General features: G+C 38.3%; 1 protein-coding gene across 1 annotated transcript in view; it reads right to left on the bottom strand.

Annotated features, from left to right (window-relative positions):
* Positions 1-24720, bottom strand: part of GALNTL6 (polypeptide N-acetylgalactosaminyltransferase like 6) — a 1140136-nt gene that overhangs the window by 649688 nt on the left and 465728 nt on the right. The window contains exon 3 of the mRNA XM_029204074.1: positions 11002-11140. Coding sequence (XP_029059907.1) covers positions 11002-11140 — 139 coding nt within the window. The remainder of the gene's footprint in view (positions 1-11001; positions 11141-24720) is intronic.

Genomic DNA, 24720 nt, shown 5'->3' with positions numbered 1-24720 from the left:
TTCTCTAATGATGAGCAATGTTGAGCATCCTTTCATGTGTTTGTTGGCAATATGTATATCGTCTTTGGACATTTCTCCAAAGCTTGTCAACTTCTAAAGTGAAGTCAGCTGGGATTCTGACAGGGATTTCTTCAAATCTGTGGCTCTGCTTGGAGTGTTCTGCCGAGTTAATATTAACTCTTCTGATTCACAGACATGGGATGTTTCTTCATTTCTGCAATTTCTTTCAACAGCATTTTGTAGTTTTCAAAGTGTAAGTTTTACATCTCTTTTGTTCAATTTATTCCTAAGTATTTTATTCATTTTGATTTTATGGTGAATTGAGCTCTTTGGAGGTATTTTCAGATTATTCACTGCAAGTGTATAAAACTAAAATGATTTTCATATACTGATGTCATACTCTAATACTTTGCTGACATTATTAGTTCTACTAGTTTTCTCAGCAGATTCCTTATGGTTTTCTATACATTGATAGAAGATTATGTCATCCGCCAATAGAGAAGTTTTAACTCTTCCTTTGCAATTTGGATCCCGTTACTTCTTTTTCTTGCCTAATTGCCTGGACTATATTGTACAGTACAATTTTGTATAGAAGCAGTGAGACCAGACATCCCTTTCACCCCATGATCATAGGGGCAATATATCCAGTCTTTCATCACTAAGTATGATGTTAGCTTTCCAAAAATGGCAGATTTCCCCACATTTTTAAACAAATAACCTTAACTATTAATCCTTACCTCTTATCTCATTAAACTTCCATGAGTGGAAATATTTATAATGAAGAGGGAACAAATTTAGAATTCCTACTGCAATATTAATCTTACAGAACAAAATGCATCAATACGTCAATTTCCATTTTCTTTAAGAAATTAAAATTGCGAATCTATTTGCGTTTCTCAAACTTACGCTTTCGGTTTTATTTATTTGATCCTTATCATGGTTACAAAGGATATACTCTGAAATTTAACAGATATGATTCTGACTAGAGGTTATTTTTGTTTTGTTTGTTTTTCTGGACTTATTCAATGCCTAACACTTACTTAATATTAATCACGTGATGAACATTATATCATGGGTTGAAGATCACAGAAAATCAAAGTCTTATTGTCAGGGAGCCACTGTTCCAGTGGAAGGCACCAGCCAAAATTTCCAATTCATAATATAGTAGAATAAATCTAAATATTGTGTATGTGCAATGTCCTATGAGAACAGCTAAAATCATCTGGCAGGCTGCTATTAAAGTAAATGAGATTAATTTTGCAAAAGAGAGCATTTTAAAATAAATAAATTGTAGTAATTTGAAACAGTGTAAAAGTATAGATAACTCTGGAATCTAGTTGCTAATCAGGAAATGAGAGTACTCCCTTTGATAGCTCAGCTGGTAGAGCAGAGGACTGTAGCATTTCTCAGTATAGTCACCCTTAGGTCACTGGTTCAATTCTGGCTAGAAGGAGGAGTTGATGTTTTACTAACACAACATTGTAAATCAACTATACTAGAATAAAAATTTTTTAAAAAAACTTTATATATGGGAACAAAAGCAATGAGAGTACTTCAAGCATCTGAGACTTTAAAATTTCACAATGAAATTTCTATATGAGTATCTTAGTTTGTAAGTAGATAACACAAACAACTAGGCGTGGAATATCTACATAGACTCTGTTGTATCTATATTTTTTCCTTTATAGATCTAAATATAATTATCAAACAGTAGACCAATACAGAAATAACCATCATAATAAATGGCTTTTGACCTTTGACTTTCGTCATTTTAATAATTCTGATGTTAACATAGGACTATGGTGTAAGACACCATCTTTTTTCAGTTATGGAAAAATTCCCATATCTAAACACTAAAACTCTATGATTATTCAAATGTTAAAAAATAATAATCTGATAAGACTGACTCCATGATCAATTCTGGTCTTCTAGTTTGATGTCAAACTTCCAAAAACTAGCTGCTTTTCTGTGAGCTCAATAATTTTTACTTTTCCAGTGGAACTTTAAAATTTGGATGGCTTTGCAGTCACACTGACTGGAGATGCTGACTTTGCCACCAAGGTCACACACAACCGAAATAACTGTCTCAGTTTAAAGCACATTGCTATTTCCCAGTGATGCCATGAAAGTGTACAGTGATGACTGCCTAGTGAAAACCTAGCAGTTTAACACATCTCTAATTACGATTTTTCTCTATCACTGATGTTGTGATGCAGTCTCATAGTTAGCTACTATTCTCTTGAATAGATGCGTTCAATTTGGAGCTTTATATACTTGGGGTAATAAAATTACATAAAATTAAAAATACATGTGATAATACAAAAAAATATATATATATATATTCAGGACTGAAATAGACGTCCCATGAATGACAATAATGATCAATCATTAATTCATACTTGATTTTCCAGTTTCTTTGTGTAATTTAAAAAGCAATTACAGTTTTTGGATCTTAACGAGCTAGTACACCGCAACTCATTATAATTTCAACCTTTATATTTTTATCCTGATTTGAAGCAGGATAACACAGTAATAAGCGACTAGGTTTCCGAGTTTGAGAGCCCTGGTTTGGAGTCAAATTTACATCAATTACCAGCAATGGTGACATTGGAAAAGTTATATAACATACTTAGGGTATTTTTAGAAGGCTCTGTGTGTGTGCACAACTTCCCACCGCTACTCTTTCACACCCCCATGCCCTTGTGTTCGTCCACATTCTACCTTTCAACAAATCTGCTTTATGATCTGTCATTCACTCCAGAGATGAGATGTCTGACAACTCTTGAACTGTTGTCTATCCTTCGAGGATTTTCCTTTCAACAGGGATACATCTTTAGTTATAGTGGTAAAAACTCTTCCATGTCTTTCAGGCTTTAGCCAATGGAAGAGATACTTGTGTACATTTCTGTTGTTATTCTATCATGGCTTTTCTTTAATGGCCCTGAGAAACAGACGAATGTACTAATGGCTACACTAGGTTGCATAAGCCGGTTTTCAAAAAATATTCAAATAATTATTCAGTTCTTCAAAACAATTGCAGTTTTGAAAGGTTACTTCCTATCTGTTCCTGGTCATTCCTCCCTCAATCTGCTGTTTAGGAGTTAACTATTTTGTCTTTTTTCAGTTATACTGAGACATACACTACGCTAGAGCAGCATTTGATTCAAAGGATACACTTCCAGCCTCTTCCAGGGCAGTATTCCCACCTGACTGGAGCGCACAAGTCCTTTAGCTTAATCTGCTTCAGAATTGACTTGTGAACCTGTTGAAGGAAGATACTTCATCAAATTCACAAGTAAATCATAATGAAAACATGAAAGGAAGGCAGTGCCTCCCCAGCTTTTGAGGAGCCTTTGAACTTGAGAAATTTTAAGAAAATCCTTGCACATTTTTGGATGGCTAACCTCAAACATTTCTGTGGATGAGTTCTAACATTCAATGGCCCAGAGTCAGAGCAGTTAAATCACACTTTCTATTTCACACACAATTAAAATAAATACCAACCTATCACATTCACTACACTATATTAAAATACATTGGACACACATAATTATTTTTCCTAATAAACTCAAATCTGACTCCCAAAATTTAATCGCTTTTGCAATTTATGTGTTTGAATTGCAGTTCACTTGATCTCTTTATATTTTATCTCCTCATGATATGAATGCAAAAGGAGGAAGGAAATGAGAAGGAGAATCATCAGAAGAAAAAGAAATAACTGAATAGATCATGGTGCAGCTGATTTGGTAAAACTGACACCAATCGTATTTATCTTAATACTCTGTGAAAGACATGAAGAAAGTTAGCACCCTGACTTAGAAAAGTGGGTAAGTAGAAAATCAGAATGACAACTGCCTGGTTCAGCGTCACGGTCCAAGTCAGGAAAGTTAAGTTTTTAATAATTATTATTCAACATAATTTCCAGAAGGCATGACTAGACTTAGAGTCTAACTGAAAAAGAAAAATTACTCAAAATCTGTGTATATCGAGAATTTGCCTTTCTCTTTGTATACAAAGTAGATACTGTGCCCTATTCATCCAGGGAGGAGGTCCTTTCCCTCCACAGATGGTCCCGGGTGGAGGGGCAGCTGTTACGCTAACACCCCACCCTCTCTCCATCCATCCTCCCAGACGTCCCTTCCAGGAGGAGGAAAGACACATGACTGCTGAGTTTGAGTTACAGGGTTTATCATGCTTGGCTCAGCTTCTGCTTCAGTTTTGTGCACGGGAACCCACTTGCGTGCAGAGACCAGACATCTCCCTCTGCCCTCCGTGCCCGAAGTTCTACATTTGTCCTTTCTCGGCAATGTCTGTGACTGGAAGGCTGAATGCGCCTCCTTCTGTTAGAAATCACGCTTGGCCCAGGTCTAAACCACACCCACCAATAGACTCTGATCAATGATAAAGGTAAGGGCTTCCCTGGTGGCGCAGTAGTTGGAATCCGCCAGCCAATGCAGGGAACATGGGTTCGAGCGCTGGTCCGGGAAGATTCCACATGCCGCGGAGCAACAAAGCTCGTGTGCCACAACTACTGAGCCCACACATCACAACTACTGAGCCTGTGCTCTAGAGCCCACGAACCACAACTACTGAGCCCATGTACCACAACTACTGAAGCCTGCACTCCTAGAGCCTGTGCTCCGCAACAAGAGAAGCCACCGCAATGAGAAGCCCGCGCACCGCAATGAAGAGTAGCCCCTGCTCGCCACAATTAGAGAAAGCCCGCACGCAGCAACAAAGACCCAATGCAGCCAAAAATAAATAAATAAATTAGTAATAATAATAATAAAGGTAATACTTTACTTTCAAACCATTTCTGAGACAATCCCTCCATTGGTTTTGAAATTGCGCAGACAGCAGGGTTGTGATGGCTTAATCTGATATATCTGCAACACTGCTGAGAGCAATCACATAATGCTATCATGACAAGAGGTTGTCAAAATTCTCCTAAATGTTTTCAAGAGATGAGATCTCTCAGAATTTTCTATTAAAATTCAATATCTTGTTTGTTTTCAAGGCATGAAGCTAAAACTTCCTTATCTTGGGAATGTAAGTTAAACGAAAAGGAACATTTAAATGAAAAGGAACAGCCACAATTCAGAGTAGAACTACTTTAACTCAAAAATATCCCAGCTACTCAGCCACCTTATAACTGCATCGTAATTAATGTGGATGCATATGAACAGGTATCTGGATTCTTTTATAAGAGCAAAGAATGAACCTTACATCAATGATGCATTTACCTGAATTCTCTGCAAAGTTGATCTCAACTCTCTACAAAGCTGATCTCAACTCTCCAATTATTCATGACTCTTATGTGTCCTAATCTCACATACTTCCTGTTTTCATAAATGTAATTTCTTCCTACACACATTAATTCTAGCATGGTTTGGGAGTACTTGTGGTAACTGCTGATACATGTATTCATATCCAGGGAGTAATACTTGCTCAACTATTCTTTAGTTTTCCCTTGTTAACAATATATTCATGCATAAGTTTATCAGAATTTCTTTTCTATGCAGGTCATCCTTCCATGGTTTTCTTCCCCCTTATTTTATATGTATTTTGTACTCTAAATACAAGTTTTAGAGTCAAAATAAGATGTTCTACAGCATACAAAGGTGTGACATCCCAATGGGTGACTGAATACAAAGAAAATGCACAGTCAAAATACAGTTGAGGGGCTTCCCTGGTGGCACAGTGGTTGAGAGTCCGCCTGCCAATGCAGGGGACGCGGGTTCGTGCTCCGGTCCGGGAAGATCCCACATGCCGCAGAGCACCTGGGCCCGTGAGCTATGGTCGCTGAGCCTGCGTGTCTGGAGCCTGTGCTCCGCAACGGGAGAGGCCACAACAGTGAGAGGCCCGCGTACCGCAAAAAAAAAAAAAAAAAAAAATACAGTTGAGGAAAAACTAACCAGGCCAGCCAGATATCCAGTGACTGGACATTTGTCATGCAGAAGCTCTCATAGTAAAATTCTTATCGACATTGCATTAGATAAAACAGAAAAAATAAGATGTTCTAAGGACAGGTTGAACTCAGGTGCTCTGAGATTGAGCCGAGGTACTATGGATATAGACATAATTAGGGAGTAACTGGAAAAAAAAAGTGAGTATTTAAACTATCAACATATAGATACTTCTCCAAAAAAGTACAAAAGTCAACCAAAAGTGTCAGGCTATGACGATGGAAGAAGAGGTAGAAAATTTGACAAGACCAAAGCAAAGATGGCATGAAAAACTAAAATGTAATTTACAAGATAAGGGGATGCTAAAAATAACTGGAAAAAAACCACAAGAAATTCAAAATGTAAGTTAAAAGACTGAAATTTATTATTAGGATATAAGTAAAAATGTTCTTGTTCTGTATAGATTTAAATTACTGCACACATGCCAACTGACTTTCCTTTATCTATGCTTCCTACTTAATGGGAATCTATTACTGATTCAATGAAATAACAAGGCCAAAAGAAAGCTGGTCATTGTTATGCTAGTGAAGAAGTAAGCAGTGAGACAAATAAAAGTGCTCTCTGGATTGGGATTTCTGAAGTAATTCATGTTCTAAATATTCCTCACAGTGGACTAGACTGTGCACTAAGCATGTCAAAGCACCTAGAACCATGAACATTTTTAAGAATATGAAGAGGTAAAGAGCATGGGCATATACACAGAGAGTCATCTATCATGTAGAACAGTGTAGTGGGAACCACGATGATGTGTTTTGGAATAACGATCAAGTTCAGGAAAATTGCAAGATGGTATTCCCGGCTATTTTCCACTGCAAAATCCTAAAGCAAAGAAAAATAACGTCCTCTCTCCTGGCACTCTGAGCCGGTAGTTGGAATTGGCTGACTGCAAATGCAAAGTTTCTTAGAACTGTTACGTTTGATTATAAAAGTCACACACATTTTGCATTGTCTTCCACAGATTGTCAATATAAACGAGCCATGGTCAATTACCTGCAGCCTCCTTAAATTGATAACACTGGAATCTGTGTCCAGCTGCTTTTACAATTTGAAGGACAGAGTTACATACTCCTGTAATTATCTATGCCTGCATCGTGGGAAGCATAACCGAGGTCAAAAGCATAGGACTTTAAACAGCGGGATCCCTGTAAGACTTTCTTTGGCTTCCGGTTTCCTGCAGGTGGCACGCTGACAAAATCAGAGGCATCATCTCATCTCGCTTCCTGCATTACTGAGAGTCAGAAACTGGACAAACCAAGTAAATGACCATTCCTGGGATCTCACACTTAACATGCTGCTGGCATGCTTCTCCAATCTTCTGTTAAGACTGTTTGTTTGTTTGAGTTCTCTTCTTGGTATCATTTTACTAGCGTCTGTCCTATTACATACCCAGCCTCAGGAAGTAAGAATATGGTCACACACCATGTTTTAGCCATATTTTTCTTCCCTAACATTTAGAAAAATACCCTCCTATACTATAAATTTAGTAGCTCTGATAAAAGTTTCAAAATGTTTTTCTTTCCATTTTTCCATCTTCTTCTCCATTATTGCCTAAGAATATCTCTTCTCAAAAGGTGGTCGTGGCATTAAAAGTATACTCTCTGTGGAGAACGGTAACATCAGCTTTCTTTTGACTTCCATGATTTTCTGCACTGTTTTCAACTGCAAATATTTCCACCTGAATACACATGAAAAGATTAGCAATGTCGGGGTGGAGTGGATGGAAATTATGCTTTGAGCATATTTATTATGCCAATAATGCAATTTAATGCATCTTTGATGGTGTGCAATTAGGTATTAAAATTTCTCATAACTAGAAACGTTCTCGGTAGTGGGAATTACCGTAGATAATTTCAGGTGACATGGGAATAATTTTGCTAGATAGAAGGTGTAGTCCAATATATGAAGCATTCAGCTTAGGGGAAAATGGATTTTTTCTTCACATTAATTCTTCGCTTAACACTATTGGGAAAAGCAAATTCACATAAAACCTAAGGAGCAAACCAGTAATTTTTTTATATTTTAAAAATCCCTATCAAACTACCACTGGCATTTTTCACAGAACTAGAACAAAACATTTCACAATTTGTATGGAAACACAAAAGACCCCGAATAGCCAAAGCAATCTTGAGAACGAAAAATGGAGCTGGAGGAATCAGGCTCCCTGACTTCAGACTATACTACAAAGCTACAGTAACCAAGACAGTATGGTACTGGCACAAATACAAAAAGATGGATCAATGGAACAGGATAGAAAGCCCAGAGATAAACCCACGCACATATGGTCACCTTATCTTTGATAAAGCAGGCAGGAATGTACAGTGGAGAAAGGACAGCCTCTTCAATAAGTGGTGCTGGGAAAACAGGACAGGTACATGCAGAACTATGAGATCAGATCACTCCCTAACACCATACACAAAAATAAGCTCAAAATGGATTAAAGACCTAAATGTAAGGCCAGAAACTATCAAACTCTTAGAGGAAAACATAGGCAGGACACTCTATGACATAAATCACAGCAAGATCCTTTTTGACCCACCTCCTAGAGAAATGGAAATAAAAACAAAAATAAACAAATGGGACCTAATGAAACTTAAAAGCTTTTGCACAGCAAAGGAAAACATAAACAAGACCAAAAGACAAACCTCAGAATGGGAGAAAATATTTGCAAATGAAGCAACTGACAAAGGATTAATCTCTAAAATTTATAAGCAGCTCATGCAGCTCAGTAACAAAAAAACAAACAACCCAATCCAAAAATGGGCAGAAGACCTAAATAGACAGTTCTCCAAAGAAGATATACAGATTGCCAACAAACACATGAAAGGATGCTCAACATCACTAATCATTAGAGAAATGCAAATCAAAACTACAATGAGATATCATCTCACACCAGTCAGAATGGCCATCATCAAAAAATCTAGAAACAATAAATGCTGGAGAGGGTGTGGAGAAAAGGGAACCCTCTTGCACTGTTGGTGGGGATGTAAATTGATACAGCCACTGTGGAGAACAGTATGGAGGTTCCTTAAAAAACTACAAATAGAACTACCATATGACCCAGCAATCCCACTACTGGGCATATACCCTGAGAAAACCATAATTTAAAAAGAGTCATGTACCAAAATGTTCAATGCAGCTCTATTTACAATAGCCCGGAGATGGAAACAACCTAAGTGTCCATCATCGGATGAATGGATAAAGAAGATGTGGCACATATATACAATGGAATATTACTCAGCCATAAAAAGAAACGAAATTGAGCTATTTGTAATGAGGTGGATAGACCCAGAGTCTGTCATACAGAGTGAAGTAAGTCAGAAAGAGAGAGACAAAAACCGTATGCTAACACATATATATGGAATTTAAGAAAAAAAAATGTCATGAAGAACCTAGGGGTAAAACAGGAATAAAGACACAGACCTACTAGAGAATGGACTTGAGGATATGGGGAGGGGGAAGGGTAAGCTGTGACAAAGCGAGAGAGAGGCATGAACATATATACACTACCAAACCTAAGGTAGATAACTAGTGGGAAGCAGCCGCATAGCACAGGGAGATCAGCTCGGTGCCTTGTGACCACCTAGAGGGGTGGGATAGGGAGGGTGGGAGGGAGGGAGACGCAAGATGGAAGAGATATGGGAACATATGTATATATATAACTGATTCATTTTGTTGTAAAGCAGAAACTAACACACCATTGTAAAGCAATTATACTCCAATAAAGATGTTAAAAAAACCCCAAACAAACGAATTTATAAAGATACAATACGGCAACTAAAAAATAGTCCTCCAAACCACAACGTACTGTTTTTCCCTAATGGGTTAATTATTTTTGCACAAGGAGATTTACGTAATGTACATTACTGGTTTAATTTAGATTTCTAGTCCTGGTTTCATTTATGCCCTTTATTTTCTCCGATTTTCTTTCTCTCACACCAATGATTCTAAAGGAAGATGAACTGCAAAAGTCAATATACTCTATTAGCTGGATAGATTTAACAAATATGCATGACAACGCCACAACTTCAAATTCTTCCCACATTCTATGTTCTTGGCATACTTTTGGCATAGCATATGCTATTAAGAAAACCATAACAGACAAGAAAAAAAAGTACATTAAGCAATGTTAGGATTAGACAGGGGTGGAGAGAAGAAGGCTTTCAGCCAACTGTAGGTAATATTCTTCTTGTTTCCATTCAGACTACAATATTTAGCTACAATTCAGTAAAAACTGAGCCCACTGTCAACTGACAAGGCACAAACAATTCCTAAGTGATGGGAAACTGAGCAACCAAACATTACCTTTAGATTATGGATGCACTCATGTTAGGCACTTTCTAAGAAAATGTAACAACAATGGCACTGATAAGGCCGAGGTGAGAATGCAGTCGGTCAAAGGCATGCACGTGTAGACAGTTCTGACAGCACTAATTACCAGCGAAAAACATGAGCTTCATAATGTACATGATCAAACGCAAAGTTATATATGTCATCTGAAAGCACTTCGGTTTAAATGGAGATCATACCGCCAACTTAATAATGAAAATGGATATTAAGTTTTTGAGAGTCGACAGTGACTCTTTTGGAATTTTAAAGGTTATTTCAATTTAAATAAAAAGTATTTAAGATTACGTTGGTTAGTTATTTTATATATAGTAGTGTATATATACCAAACTCCTAATTTATCCGCCCCCCCCCCCCCCTTTCCCCTTTGGTAACCATTAAGTTTCTTTAGGGAAAAGAATCTGAAAAAGAATACACACACACACACACACACACACACATTATATACGTATATACACATACATATAACAGAATCACTTTGCTGTACATCTGAAACTAACACAACATTGTAAATCAACTATACTTCAATAAAAAAACAAAAACCAAAATATATATATGATTATAGAGTATAAACAGCTTCTATAAAATTAATAGGGCAAAGGTTTTCACTGTGTATCTCACCATGATATACATCAAACATATGAAGAGACAAAAGAAAAACCGCTCTGCACAGAGGTGAGCTGACACTCACTTTGCGTGGCGGATATCTGGCAGGGACCTCTCTAGAGCAATGTTGTTGCTGACAAAAATATTGAAACCATTTTCCCTGTAAGCTGACTCATCGTGGTCCTCTTCAGTGAGGGGGTAAGGTTTCCCATGTTCACCTTTCCCTATCAGGAGAAGAGAAAAAGGGATTACTGTCTGCGTAAAAACCATTTCATCTTCTAGAACAGATAATAAGACATGAATGCGTGTGTTTCTTTAGTTGCCTGTTACTATGCTCCAAAAACAGCTCTAGCAGCAAGATTTTATTATATTATTTTATTTCATTTAGAGAGACACTCATGATAAAAAGCAAGCAACACAGAAGTAAAAAGTATAATCTTATCTCTCAGAGAAAACCACTGCTAAGAGTTTACGTGTATGTTTGCTAACATCTGTATACAGATTCTAATATACATACTGCCTTATAATTTGATTTTCTCCAACATAACTATATAAAAGCCATCACTTCACTGAGTTCCGCTAGTTGATATTATTTCATTGCATCCCAATTTACACTATGATGCTGAAGATATATTTTAAAATTATTTCCGATTTTACATATTATAAACAATGTTAAAATAAACATATTTGCTTAATATTCCTAGTTAGGTATACTTGGAAGTGGTGGCGGGGTGTAAATTTTATTTTACAAATAAAATTGCCAGACTACCTTTAGAGTGAGTAGATAGTTTTCACACATCCCCAGAAGCATTAGATACTATTTTGAAATTTACTGGTAAAAATATATATTAGTCACACACTTGCCTTCTCTTGACTAATAATAAAATTAATTTTACATACACTTATCATTTGTATTTCTTACATTGTAAAATGATTGTTCGGAGATTTTAAAAAACAGTTTCTTTTAAGAACAATTTACATATTATGTTTGCTAAACCTTTCTTAATTACGTACATTGTAAATATTCTGCAGGTTTCTTTTATTTAAATCTAATTTAAGGCTTCTGTTTTCTGGTTCTGTAGGTAAGGAGTTGGAAGTTTCCACTCTGTTTTGACAACCAGTACAAAGCTGAACAGACTGAAAAAACCAACAGCTCTTCTTGGATCCAGAAGAGAGGAGAGGACACGGGGCAACAGAGACAGACGGCGGAGCACAGGAGCTAAGGCTTACCAGAGTAGGGGCTCATGAGTACAAACACCAGGTACCAGTGCCAGGGTAGGAAAACCTGAACTATAATTGACAAATTGCTGGGAGCTCTGAGCAGACAAGTCGGAGAAGTAAAAACCTTCTGGAAGACCCAGTCATAGAAAGGCTCCAATTTTACTGAGATTTATCTCCGGGAGCTCAACCAAGTTCCCAGAGTGAGTACTGAAGAAAAATTCTCTTGAGCTCCTGGCAGGAGGAGGAGAGAAGGAACCATTGTGAAATACGTCAGAGCACCCTGGTGTTCTCAATAAGGCCTGCCCTCAGGGGAAACTAGTTAACCAGAGCCCCACCTGCTCTGGAGTATCCTGTAGAGCCGAACTGACCCAAGAGAAGGGAAATTCCTGACTCTAGCCGACTCTAACCATTCTGCCCAAGTGCAGAGAAAAATCCTGAGAAACTGCTGAAAAATTCACAGTTCAGAAGCCCAGGGTCACCAGAAGACTGAGGTCTAATCACGAAACTGTGGGCACTGCCCTCCCACCACACCTCTACACCACATCATGAAAGGCTTATTTCCAGCAATTTCTTTCATCTGGTTCATCATGTCCAGCTATCAAGAAAAAAATCACAAGGCATGCCAAAGGGCAAAATCACAACTTGAAGAGACGGGAGAGATGGAGAAAGCATCAGAAACAGACACAGCAGGGATGTTAGAATTATCAGACTGGGAATTTTAAATAACTGTGGTTAATATACTAAGGGTCCTAACAAAAGAGTAGAGAACATGCAAGAACAGATGGGCAAGGTCAGCAGAGAGATGGAAATCCTAAAAAAGAACCAAAAATAGATAAAAAAAAAAACACCTTAAAAGAAATGAAGAATACTTCTGATGGGTTTATGAGTAGAAGTGGATACAGATGAGCAAAGATTCTCAGAGCCAGAGGATTTATCCATAGAATCTTCAAAATCCAAAAAGCGAATAGAACAAAAACTTAAGAAAGTAGAGCGGAATATCCAAGGGCAAGGGATAACTACAAAAGATGTAACATATACATCATGGGAACAACAGAAGGAGAAGAGAGGAAGGAACAGACTATTTGAAAAAACATTGACAGAAAAATTTCCCCAAATGAGGAAACCACAAATCCAAGACCCCAAACCACAGATCCAAGAAGCTCAGAGAACACAATGCAGGACAAATTACCATAACACTGCACAGAGACATATCATTTTCAAACGATAGAAAATCAAAGATAAAGAAAAAATCTCAAAAGAAAACAGAGGAAAAACTCCTTACCTACAGAGGAACAAAGATAAAAATTATATCCAACTTCCCTTCAGAAGCCATGTAAGCAAGAAGAGAGTGGAGTGAAAGAGTTAAAGAATTGAGAGAAAAAACCTCCCCGTGTAGAACTCCATACCCTGTGAAACTAACCTGCAGAACTGAAGGAGAAGTAAGGTCATCTCAGACAAACAAAAATTGACAGAATTTGTTCCTATTAGACCTGCCTTGTGAGAAATGTTTAAAAAAAAGTTCTTTAAAAAAAACTAAATGATATAGGTCAGAAACCTGGATCTAAATAAAGGAAGAGCACTGAAGAAAGCATAAGGGAAGATAAAATACAAACTAACACCCTGAGAGAGGACCTTCAAGATGGCGGAAGAGTAAGACATGGAGATCACCTTCCTCCCCACAAATACATCAGAAATACATCTACACGTGTAACAACTCCTACAGGACACCTACTGAACGCTGGCAGAAGACCTCAGACCTCCCAAAAGTCAAGAAACTCCCCACGTACCTGGGTAGGGCAAGAATAAACAGAGACAAAAGGATGGGGACGGGACCTGCACCAGTGAGAGGGAGACATGAAGGAGAAAAGGTTTCCACACACTAGGAAGCCCCTTTGCGGGCGGAGACTGCGGGTGGCGGAGGGGGAAGCTTCGGAGCCGCGGGGGAGAGCGCAGCAACGGGGGTGTGGGGGGCAAAGCGGAGAGATTCCTGCACAGAGGATCGGTGCCGACCGGCACTCACCAGCCCGAGAGGCTTCTCTGCTCACTCACCGGGGTGGGCGGGGCTGGGAGCTGAGGCTCGGGCTTCAGTCAGAGCGCAGGGAGAGGACTGGGGTTGGCAGCGTGAACACAGCCTGAAGGGACTAGTGCACCACGGCTAGCCGGGAGGGAGTCCGGTAAAAAGGCTGAACCTGCCGAAGAGGCAAGAGACCACTGTTTCAGGGTGCACGAGGAGAGGGGATCCAGAGCACCACCTGAACGAGCTCCAGAGACGGGCGTGAGCCGCGGCTAAAACCGCGGACCCCAGAGACGGACATGAGACGCTAAGGCTGCTGCTGCCGCCACCAAGAAGCCTGTGTGCGAGCACAGGTCACTATCCACACCTCCGCTCCCGGGAGCCTGTGCAGCTCGCCACTGCCAGGGTCCCAGGATCCAGGGACAACTTCCCTGGGAGAACACAGGGCACACCTCAGGCTGGTGCAACATCATGCTGGCCTCTGCTGCCGCAGGCCCGCCCCGCCCTCCGTGCCCCTCCCTCCCTCTGGCCTGAGTGAGCCAGAGCCCCCGAATCAGCGGCTCCTTTAACCTTGTCCTGTCTGAGTGAAGAACAGACGCCCTTAGGTGACCTACACACAGAGGTGGGGCCAAATCCAAAGCTGAACCCCGGGAGCTGTGCGAACAAAGAAGAGAAAGATAAATCTCTCCCAGCAGCCTCAAGGGCAGCAGATTAAATCTCCACAATCAACTTGATGTACCCAGCAGTGTGGAATACCCGAATAGACAACGAATCATCCCAAAATTGAGGGGGTGGACTTTGGGAGCAACTGGGAGTAGACTGGGGGTTTGCTTTCTGCATCTAATTTGTTTCTGGTTTTATGTTTATCTTAGTTTACTTTTTAATGCTGGTTATCACTGCTGGATTTGTTTATTGGTGTGGTTGCTCTCTTCATTTTTTAAATTACTTTTTTAAACTTTATTTTAATACTTTATTTTAATAACTTTTTAATTTAATTTTATTTTTATTCCTCCTTGCTTTTTTTTTCTCCCTTTTCTTCTGAGCTGTGTGGCTGACAGGGTATTGATACTTCGGCCGTGTGTCAGGCCTGAGCCTCTGAGGTGGGAGAACCAAGTTCACAACACTGGACAACCAGAGACCTCCTGACTCCATGTAATATCAATCAGTGAGAGCTCTCCCAGAGATCTCCATCTCAATGCTAACACCCAGCTCCAATCAATGACCAGGAAGCTCCAGTGCTGGACACCACATGCCAAACAACTAGCAATATAGGAACACAACCCCACCCATTAGCAGACAGTCTGCCTAAGATCATACTAAGCTCACAGACACTCCAAAACACACCACCAGACGTGGTCCTGCCCACCAGAAAGACAAAATCCTGTCTCACCCACCAGAACAAAGGCACCAGTCCCCTCCACCAGGAAGCCTACACAACCCACTGAACCAACCATACACACTGGGGGCGGACATCAAAAACAATGGGACTATGACCTGCAGCCTGCAAAAGGGAAACCCCCCAAACAGTAAGTTAAGCAAAATGAGAAGACAGAGAAACACACAGCAGATGAAGGAGGAAGGTAAAAACCCACCAGACCTAACAAATGAAGAGGAAATAGGCAGTCTACCTGAAAAAGAATTCAGAGTAATGATAGTAAAGATGATCCAAAATCTCGTAAACAGAATGGAGAAAATACAGGAAATGTTTAACAAGGACCTAGAAGAACTAAAGAGCAAACAAACAATGATGAAAAACGCAATAAATGAAATTTAAAATTCTCTAGAAGGAATCAATAGCATAATAATTGAGGCAGAAGAATGGATAAGTGACCTGGAAGATAAAATACTGGAAATAACTACTACAGAGCACAATAAAGAAAAAAAGAATGAAAAGAATTGAGGACAGTCGCAGAGATCTCTGGGACAACATTAACTGCACCAACATTCAAATTATAAGGGTCCCAGAAGAAGAAAAGAAAAAGAAAGGGACTGAGAAAATATTTGAAGAGATTATAGTTGAAAACTTCCCTAATATGGGAAACGAAATACTCAGTCAACTCCAGGAAGCACAGAGTGCCATAAAGGATAAATCCAAGGAGAAACACGCCAAGACACATATTAATCAAACTATCAAAAATTAAATACAAAGAAAAAATATTAAAAGCAGCAAGGGAAAAACAACAAATAACATACAAGGGAATCCCCATAGGGTTAACAGCTGATCTTTCAGGAGAAACTCTGCAAGCCAGAAGGGAGTGGCAGGACATGTTTAAAATGATGGAAGGGAAAAACCTACAACCAAGATTACTCCACCCAGCAAGGATCTCATTCAGTTTTGACAGAGAAATTAAAACCTTTACAGACAAGCAAAAGTTAAGAGAATTCGGCACCACCAAACCAGCTTTACAACAAATGCTAAAGGAACTTCTCTAGGCAGGAAACACAAGAGAAGGAGAAGACATACAAAAACAAACCCAAAACAATTAAGAAAATGGTAATAGGAACATACATATTGATAATTACCTTAAATGTAAATGGATTAAATGCTCCCACCAAAAGACAGAGACTGGCTGAACGGATACAAAAACATGACCCGTATATATGGTGTCTACAAGAGACCCCCTTCAGACCTAGGAACACATACAGACTGAAAGTGAGGGAATGAAAAAGATATTCCATGCAAATGGAAATCTAAAGAAACCTGGAGTAGCAATTCTCGTATCAGACAAAATAGACTTTAAAATAAAGACTATTACAAGAGACAAAGAAGGACACTACATAATGATCAAGGGATCAATCCAAGAAGAAGACATAACAATTGTAAATATTTATGCACCCAATATAGGAGCACCTCAATACACAAGGCAAATGCTAGCAGCCATAAAAGGGGAAATCGACAGGAACACAATAATAGTAGGGGACTTTAACACCCCACTTTCACCAATGGATAGATCATCCAAAATGAAAATAAATAAGGAAACACAAGCTTTAAATGACACATTAAACAAGATGGACTTAACTGATATTTATAGGGCATTCCATCCAAAAACAACAGAATACACTTTCTTCTCAAGTGCTCGTGGAACATTCTCCAGGATAGATCATATCTTGGGTCACAAGTCAAGCTTTGGTAAATTTAAGAAAACTGAAATCTCATAAACAACCTAAACTTACACCTAAAGCAATTAGAGATAGAAGAACAAAAAACCGCCCCAAAGTTAGCCAAAGGAAACAAATCATAAAGCTCAGAGCAGAAGTAAATGAAAAAGAAGTGAAGGCAACAACAGCAAAGATTAATAAAACTAAATGCTGGTTCTTTGAGAAGAAAAAATTGATACACCATTAGCCAGACTCATCAAGAAAAAAAGGCAGAAGAGTCAAATCAACAGAATTAGAATTGAAAAAGGAAAAGTAACAACCGATACTGCAGAAATACAAAGGATCATGAGAGATTACTATAAGCAACTATACGCCAATAATCTGGACAACTGGAAGAAATAGACAAATTCTTAGAAAAGCATAACCTTCTGAGAATGACCAGGAAGTAATAGAAAATATAAACAGACCAATCACAAGCACTGAAATTGAAACTGTGATTAAAAATGTTCAAAGAAACAAAAGCCCAGGATCAGATGGCTTCACAGGTGAATTCTATGAAACATTTAGAGAAGAGCTAACACCTATCCTCCTCAAACTGTTCCAAAACATAGCAGAAGGAAGAACACTCCCAAACTCATTCTACAAGGCCACCATCACCCTGATACCAAACCAGGCAAAGATGTCACAAAGAAAGAAAACTACAGGCCAATATCACAGATGAACATAGATGCAAAAATCCTCAACAAAGTACTAGCAAACAGAATCCAACAGCACATTAACAGGATCATAATCAAGTGGGGTTCACCCCAGGGATGCAAGGATTCTTCAATATATGCAAATCAATCAATGTGATAAACCATATTAACAAATTGAAGGAGAAAAACCATATGATCATCTCAATAGATGTAGAAAAAGCTTTCGACACGATTCAACACCCATTTATGATAAAAACTCTCCCAAAAGTAGGGACAGATGGAACTTACCTCAACATAATAAAGGTCATATATGACAAACCCACAGCCAACATCGTTCTCAATGGTGAAAAACTGAAACCATTTTCACTAAGATCAGGAACAAGACAAGGTTGCCCACTCTCACCATTATTATTCAACATAGTTTTGGAATTTTTAGCCACAGCAATCAGAGAAGAGAAAGAAATAAAAGGAATCCAAATTGGAAAAGAAGAAGTAAAACTGTCACTGTTTGCAGATCACGTGATACAACACATAGAGAATCCTAAAGATGCTACCAGAAAACTACTAGAGCTAATCAATGAATTTGGTAAAGTAGCAGGACACAAAATTAATGCACAGAAATCTCTTGCATTCCTATACACTAATGATGAAAAATCTGAAAGAGAAACTAAGGAAACACTCCCATTTACCACTGCAACAAAATGAACAAAATACCTAGGAATAAACCTACCTAAGGAGACAGAAGACCTGTATGCAGAAAACTATAAGACACTGATGAAATAAATCAAAGGTGACACAAACAGATGGAAAAATATACTGTATTCTTGGATTGGAAGAATCAACACAGTGAAAATGCCTATATTACCCAAAGCAATCTACAGGTTCAATGCAATCCCTGTCACACTACCAATGGCATTTTTCATAGAAAGAGAACAAAAAATTTCACAATTTGTATGGAAACACAAATAACCTGAACAGCCAAAGAAATCTTGAGAAAGAAAAATGGAGCTGGAGAAATCAGCCTCCCTGACTTCAGACTATATTACAAAGCTACAGTAATCAAAACAGTATGCTACTGGCACAAAAAAAGAAATATAGATCAATGGAACACGACAGAAAGCTCAGAGATAAACCCATGCACATACGGTCACCTTATCTTTGAAAAAGGAGGCAAGAATGTACAGTGGAGAAAAGACAGCCTCTTCAATTAGTGATGCTGGGAAAACTGGACGGTTACATATAAAAGAATGAAATTAGAACACTCCCTAACACCATACACAAAAATAAACTCAAAATGGATTAAAGACCTAAATGTAAGGCCAGACACTTTAAAACTCTTAGAGGAAAACATAGGCCGAACACACTACGGCATAAATCACAGCAAGATCCTTTTTGACCCACCTCCTAGAGAAATGGAAATAAAAGCAAAAATAAACAAATGGGACCTAATGAAACTTAAAAGCTTTTGCACAGCAAAGGGAACCATAAACAAGATGAAAAGACAACCCTCAGAATGGGAGCAAATATTTGCAATCGAAGCAACTGACAAAGGACTAATCTCCAAAATATATAAGCAGCTCATGCAGCTCAATATCAAAAACACAAACAACCCGATCCAAAAATAGGCAGAAGACCTAAACAGACATTTCTCCAAAGAAGATATACAGATTGCCAACGAACACATGAAAGGATGCTCAACATCACTAATCATTAGAGAAGTGCAAATCAAAACTACAGTGAGGTATCGCCTCACACCAGTCAGAATGGCCATCATGAAAAAATCTACAAACAATAAATAAGGGAGAGGGTGTGGAGAAAAGGGAACCCTCTTGCACTGTTGGTGGGAATGTAAATTAATACAGCCACTATGGAGAACAGTTTGGAGGTTCTTTAAATCCTAAAAATAGAACTACCATATGACCCAGCAATCCCACTACTGGGCATATACCCTGAGAAAACCGTAATTCAATGAGAGTCATGTACCGCTATGTTCATTGCAGCACTATTTACCCTAGCCAGGACATGGAAGTAACCTAAGCGTCCATCGACAGGTGAATGGATAAAGAAGATGTGGCACATACATACAATGGAATATTACTCAGGCATAAAAGGAAATGAAATTGAGTTACTTGTAGTGAGGTGGATGGACCCAGAGTCTGTCATACAGAGTGAAGTAAGTCAGAAGGAGAAAAACAAATACCGTATGCTAACACATATATATGGAATCTAATATAAAAAGGTTTCTGAAGAACCTAGGGGCAGGACAGGAATAAAGACGCCGACGTAGAGAATGAAGTTGAGGACATGGGGAGGTAAAAGGTTAAGCTGGGACGAAGTGAGAGAGTGGCATGGACATATATACACTACCAAATGTAAAATAGATAGCTAGTGTGAAGCAGCCAGCCGCATAGCACAGGGAGATCAGCTTGGTGCCTTGTGACAACCTAGATGGGTGGGATAGGGAAGGTGGGCAGAGATGTAAGAGGGAGGGGATTGGGGATATATGTATACGTATAGCTGATTCACTTTGTTATACAGCAGAAACTAACACACCATTGTAAAGCAATTATACTCCAATAAAGATGTTAGAAAAAAAATTAATGTTCTTATTTCAAAAAGAAAAACTAACTTTTTAATTTTTCTTGTTCTTAATATATCAGTTTATTCAATGTATAAAATCAACAATGTAATAGATTATATATGCTTATGTATAATTATATTATTTCTCTCTATATATTACATATATACACACAGTCATGTATGCTTATGTAGTATTTGTGTATATATATTATATATATATATATGTACACACACTCATGTATGCTTATAAAAAAGTGTAATGGATGAAAGCAATGACAGATGAGATAGGAGGAAGGAATTACTATTTAGGATCATTTTGTTATTTTAAGGTACTCACACTACCTGTGAAGTGCTATAGTGCTATTTAAAAATAGACTTGGATTAGCTGTAAATGCATATTGCAAACTCTAGGGCAACCACTACAAAAAAGTAAAAAAAAAAAAAAAAAAGCGTAACTGATATGCTAAGACGTGGAGAAAAACAAAATCATATAAAAACCTCAGTTTAATGCACAAAAGACAAAAAAAAGTGGAAGATAGACATGGAACAAGGATGACAAATAGAAAACAGTAATGAATAAGGTAGAGATTAATCAAAACTATATCAATAATCACTTTGAATGTCAATGGCCTAATCGCACCAATTAAAAGAGACTTAGAGTGGATCAAAATAAATCTAATATAGGATTTTTTCCACCCAGATTATTTTACTTTTTTTCATAATTTCTTATTATGCATTATATTTATAAGTAAACCCTTTCCTACTCCACTATTATTTTTAAAATTCATTCATGAATTCAGAGTTTTACTAACGTTTTGTTTTATTCATTAAAATTTTTGAACCATCTGGAACGTGTTCTGGTGTGAGAAGTGAGAAAAGAATCACCTTTATTTTTAAACACAGTTAGGTGTTGTAGGAATGACATTTAATGAATAATTTGTCATTTTCTTTCCTGCTTTAAAATGCCACATACAAAAGTAAAAAGAGAGTTACCATATGATCCAGCAATCCTACTCCTGGGCATATATCTAGAACAGATGAAAACTCTAATTCAAAAAGATAGCCATCCCGATGTTCATAGCAGCACCGTTTATAATAGCCAAGACATGGAAGCAACCTAAATGCCCATCAACAGATGAATGGTTAAAGAAGATGTGGTACATATATAGAATGGAACATTACTCAGCCATAAAAAGAAACGAAATAATGCCATTTGCAGCAACATGGATGGCCCTAGAGGTTATCATACAAAATGAAGTTAGAAAAAGGCAAATATCGAATGATATCACTTATATGTGGAATCTAAAATATGACACAAATGAACTTATTTACAAAACAGACACAGACTCACAGACATAGAAAACAAATTTACGGTTACCAAAGTGGGAAAGAGGGTGGGGGAGGGATAAATTAGGAGTTTGGGATTAACATTTACACACCACTGTATATAAAATAGATAAGCAACAAGGATTTACTGTATTGCATAGGGAATTATACTCAGTATCTTGCAATAACCTAGAATGGAAAAGAATCTGAAAAATAATATATATATTTCAGTAATACCTCAAATAGAAGTGAAAACATCTTTTTTTTAAAGCTTCTGGTTTCTGCCACAGTGGCATTAACCTCAGTAGAGCCAAGACTTAAGATCAAACAGCTAGGGATTGATAAGGAATTTTATGCTCAAGAAGGAGACAAAAATCTCTTCAATTTTAAGGGAGAGAAACAAACATTTTTAAGTGTTTCACTTTTGGCATCAAAAAAAATCAATACTGAGTCTTGTCTGATTTTGTTTTGATTTCTTAGGAGAAAATGTCACTTGCTTTTACAAACTAAATGGTAAGTAAATGAGTCAGTGAGAAATTTCATTTGTATACCAGCTAATTCTTGAGCATCCACTAAGTACAAAGTACTATGTTAAAAAATTTTATATATATTTTTTGATGCAACACTGTGAAATAAACATAGTTTTACCCATGTTACATGTAAGTTAACAAGAGACATTGGTATTTTCAATAAACATTGCCACAATTAGCCATTAGCCATCTAACCTTGGGAAACTTTTTTTAAAATAAATTTATATATTTTATTTTATTTATTTTTGACTGCATTGGGTCTTCGCTGCTGTGCGCAGGCTTTCTCTAGTTGTGGCGAGCGGGGGCTACTCTTTGTTGTGGTGCACAGGCTTCTCATTGCAGTGGCTTCTCTTGTTGTGGAGCACAGGCTCTAGGCACGCGGGCTTCAGCAGCTGTGGCTCGCGGGCTCTAGAGCGCAGGCTCAGTAGTTGTGGTGCACAGGCCCAGCCGCTCCACAGCATGTGGGATCCTCCCGGACCAGGGCTCGAACCCATGTCCTAACCTGGGGAAACTTAAAAGATCTAAATCTCTCTCCCATGAGTGGCCAAACTAGCTAGAAAACGTCTTTTGACCTTATATATTCTTTGGTGTTAACTGGATTTATAGGCCACTCCGTAAATCCTATTCAATAAAAAAAAAAAATCACAGTGCATAACAGTCTTCACTCTCTTTAACAAATTTATATTTTTAAATTTAAATGCCCTAAGTGAAATGTATGCACACACCTGAGGCTTCTTTTCTGTAATTTTTTGGTAGATATTTTTAATGGTGAACTTTTAGATTCGGCCACTTTTAAGAGTATAGATAGGAAATGTTAAAGCTACACATTCATTCAAACATCTGCCAGTCAAAGGGAAATTCATTTTCTTTGTATAACAATGTGGTCTTCAGATGATACATCTCAGGTGGCAAGGCTTTTCCAGTGAATGAGTGACTCTTTAGAGCTTTAAAGCAAAGCTTGTGGGTCACCAGTGAGGGCTTTCTAGAGACTTCTTCACGGCAGTTGTGAGGAAAAGTTTTAAAATTTTCTGTTCTCACGCACAGTCAGCAGTTTTTACTGCAAATGCTATCAACTCATCTTAAGTGTTAATATGTAGATCCTCAGGGTCTGTGACATCTCATGTGGGTTGACATTTCTTTTGTAAAACAACAAAACAAAGGAAACAGCTCCAATCAAAAAGCGTATGTTGAAAAATGACATTATTCAAAGGTCTTTAATTTATTAGTCTACAGATTTACCTATTTATCTTTAAAAAAAACTCTAATGTACCTTACTGTTATCACTGTAAATTCAGATTCCTTTACTTTAAATTAAAAAATAGTGCCCTATCTGCTGTGTTTAAAATAGTATAAAAGGTATAAAAATGAGGTATTTTAAAGAATAAAAACATAAAAGTTAAATACTATATATAAATGGACAGGTATTAAGCAGAAAGTTTCTAAGTCTTCCAAATATGTCTCCGATCCTACGTTATTCAAGGCACAGAGTTGAAGTTAACATGGAGATTCCATTAAATTTCTCATAGTGCACCTGGTATTTATCCTCCAGATTAAGTGACATTTTATTTAGTCTGGCTGTCTCATAGATGGGTATGGCTATCATTTTTTTAATGTTTATCTACAATATGCACCTCTGGGTAGGAGAAGTGAAAATGTGTATGGTATGACCCCAGGCCTGAAAAAGCTAGAAATAGATTCTGATTAGGAAGACACGGGGTGCTCTAGATAACATTTGTGTCCCTGAAAAACGCATATTGAATTCTAACTCCCAATGGGAGAGCATTTGGAGGTGGGGACTTTGGGAGGTGATTAGGCCATGAGGGATTAGGACTCAGAAATGGGATTAGTGCCCTTACAGAAGGGACCTCAGAGACCCTCGCCCCTCCCACCAAGTGAGGACACGTGAGGAGACACGTCTTCTGGTCTATAAACCAGGAAGTGGGCCTCACCAGACACTGAATTTGCTAGTGCCTTGATCCTGGACTTGCCAAGCTCTAGAACTGTAAGGAAAAAGATTTCTGCTGTATATAGGCCACCCAGGTATTTTATTATAGCAGCCCAGACGGACTAAGACATGACAACCCTATAAAAATGTTGTTATGGGGCTTCCCTGGCGGCGCAGTGGTTGAGAGTCCGCCTGCCGATGCAGGGGACATGGGCTCGTGCCCCGATCCGGGAAGATCCCACATGCCGCGGAGCGGCTGGGCCCGTGAGCCATGGCCGCTGAGCCTGCGCGTCCGGAGCCTGTGCTTCGCAACGGGAGAGGCCACAACAGTGAGAGGCCCGCGTACCGCAAAAAAAAAAAAAAAAAAGAAGTGTTGTTATGGAAGGAAATGGAT

This window comes from Monodon monoceros, unplaced genomic scaffold (assembly GCF_005190385.1).
Source record: "Monodon monoceros isolate NGI ecotype Baffin Bay Population unplaced genomic scaffold, NGI_Narwhal_1 Super_Scaffold_5, whole genome shotgun sequence".
Lineage (NCBI taxonomy): Eukaryota > Metazoa > Chordata > Mammalia > Artiodactyla > Monodontidae > Monodon > Monodon monoceros.
Note: the sequence above shows the minus strand (reverse complement) of the source record. Positions and strands in the feature narration are given on the sequence as shown.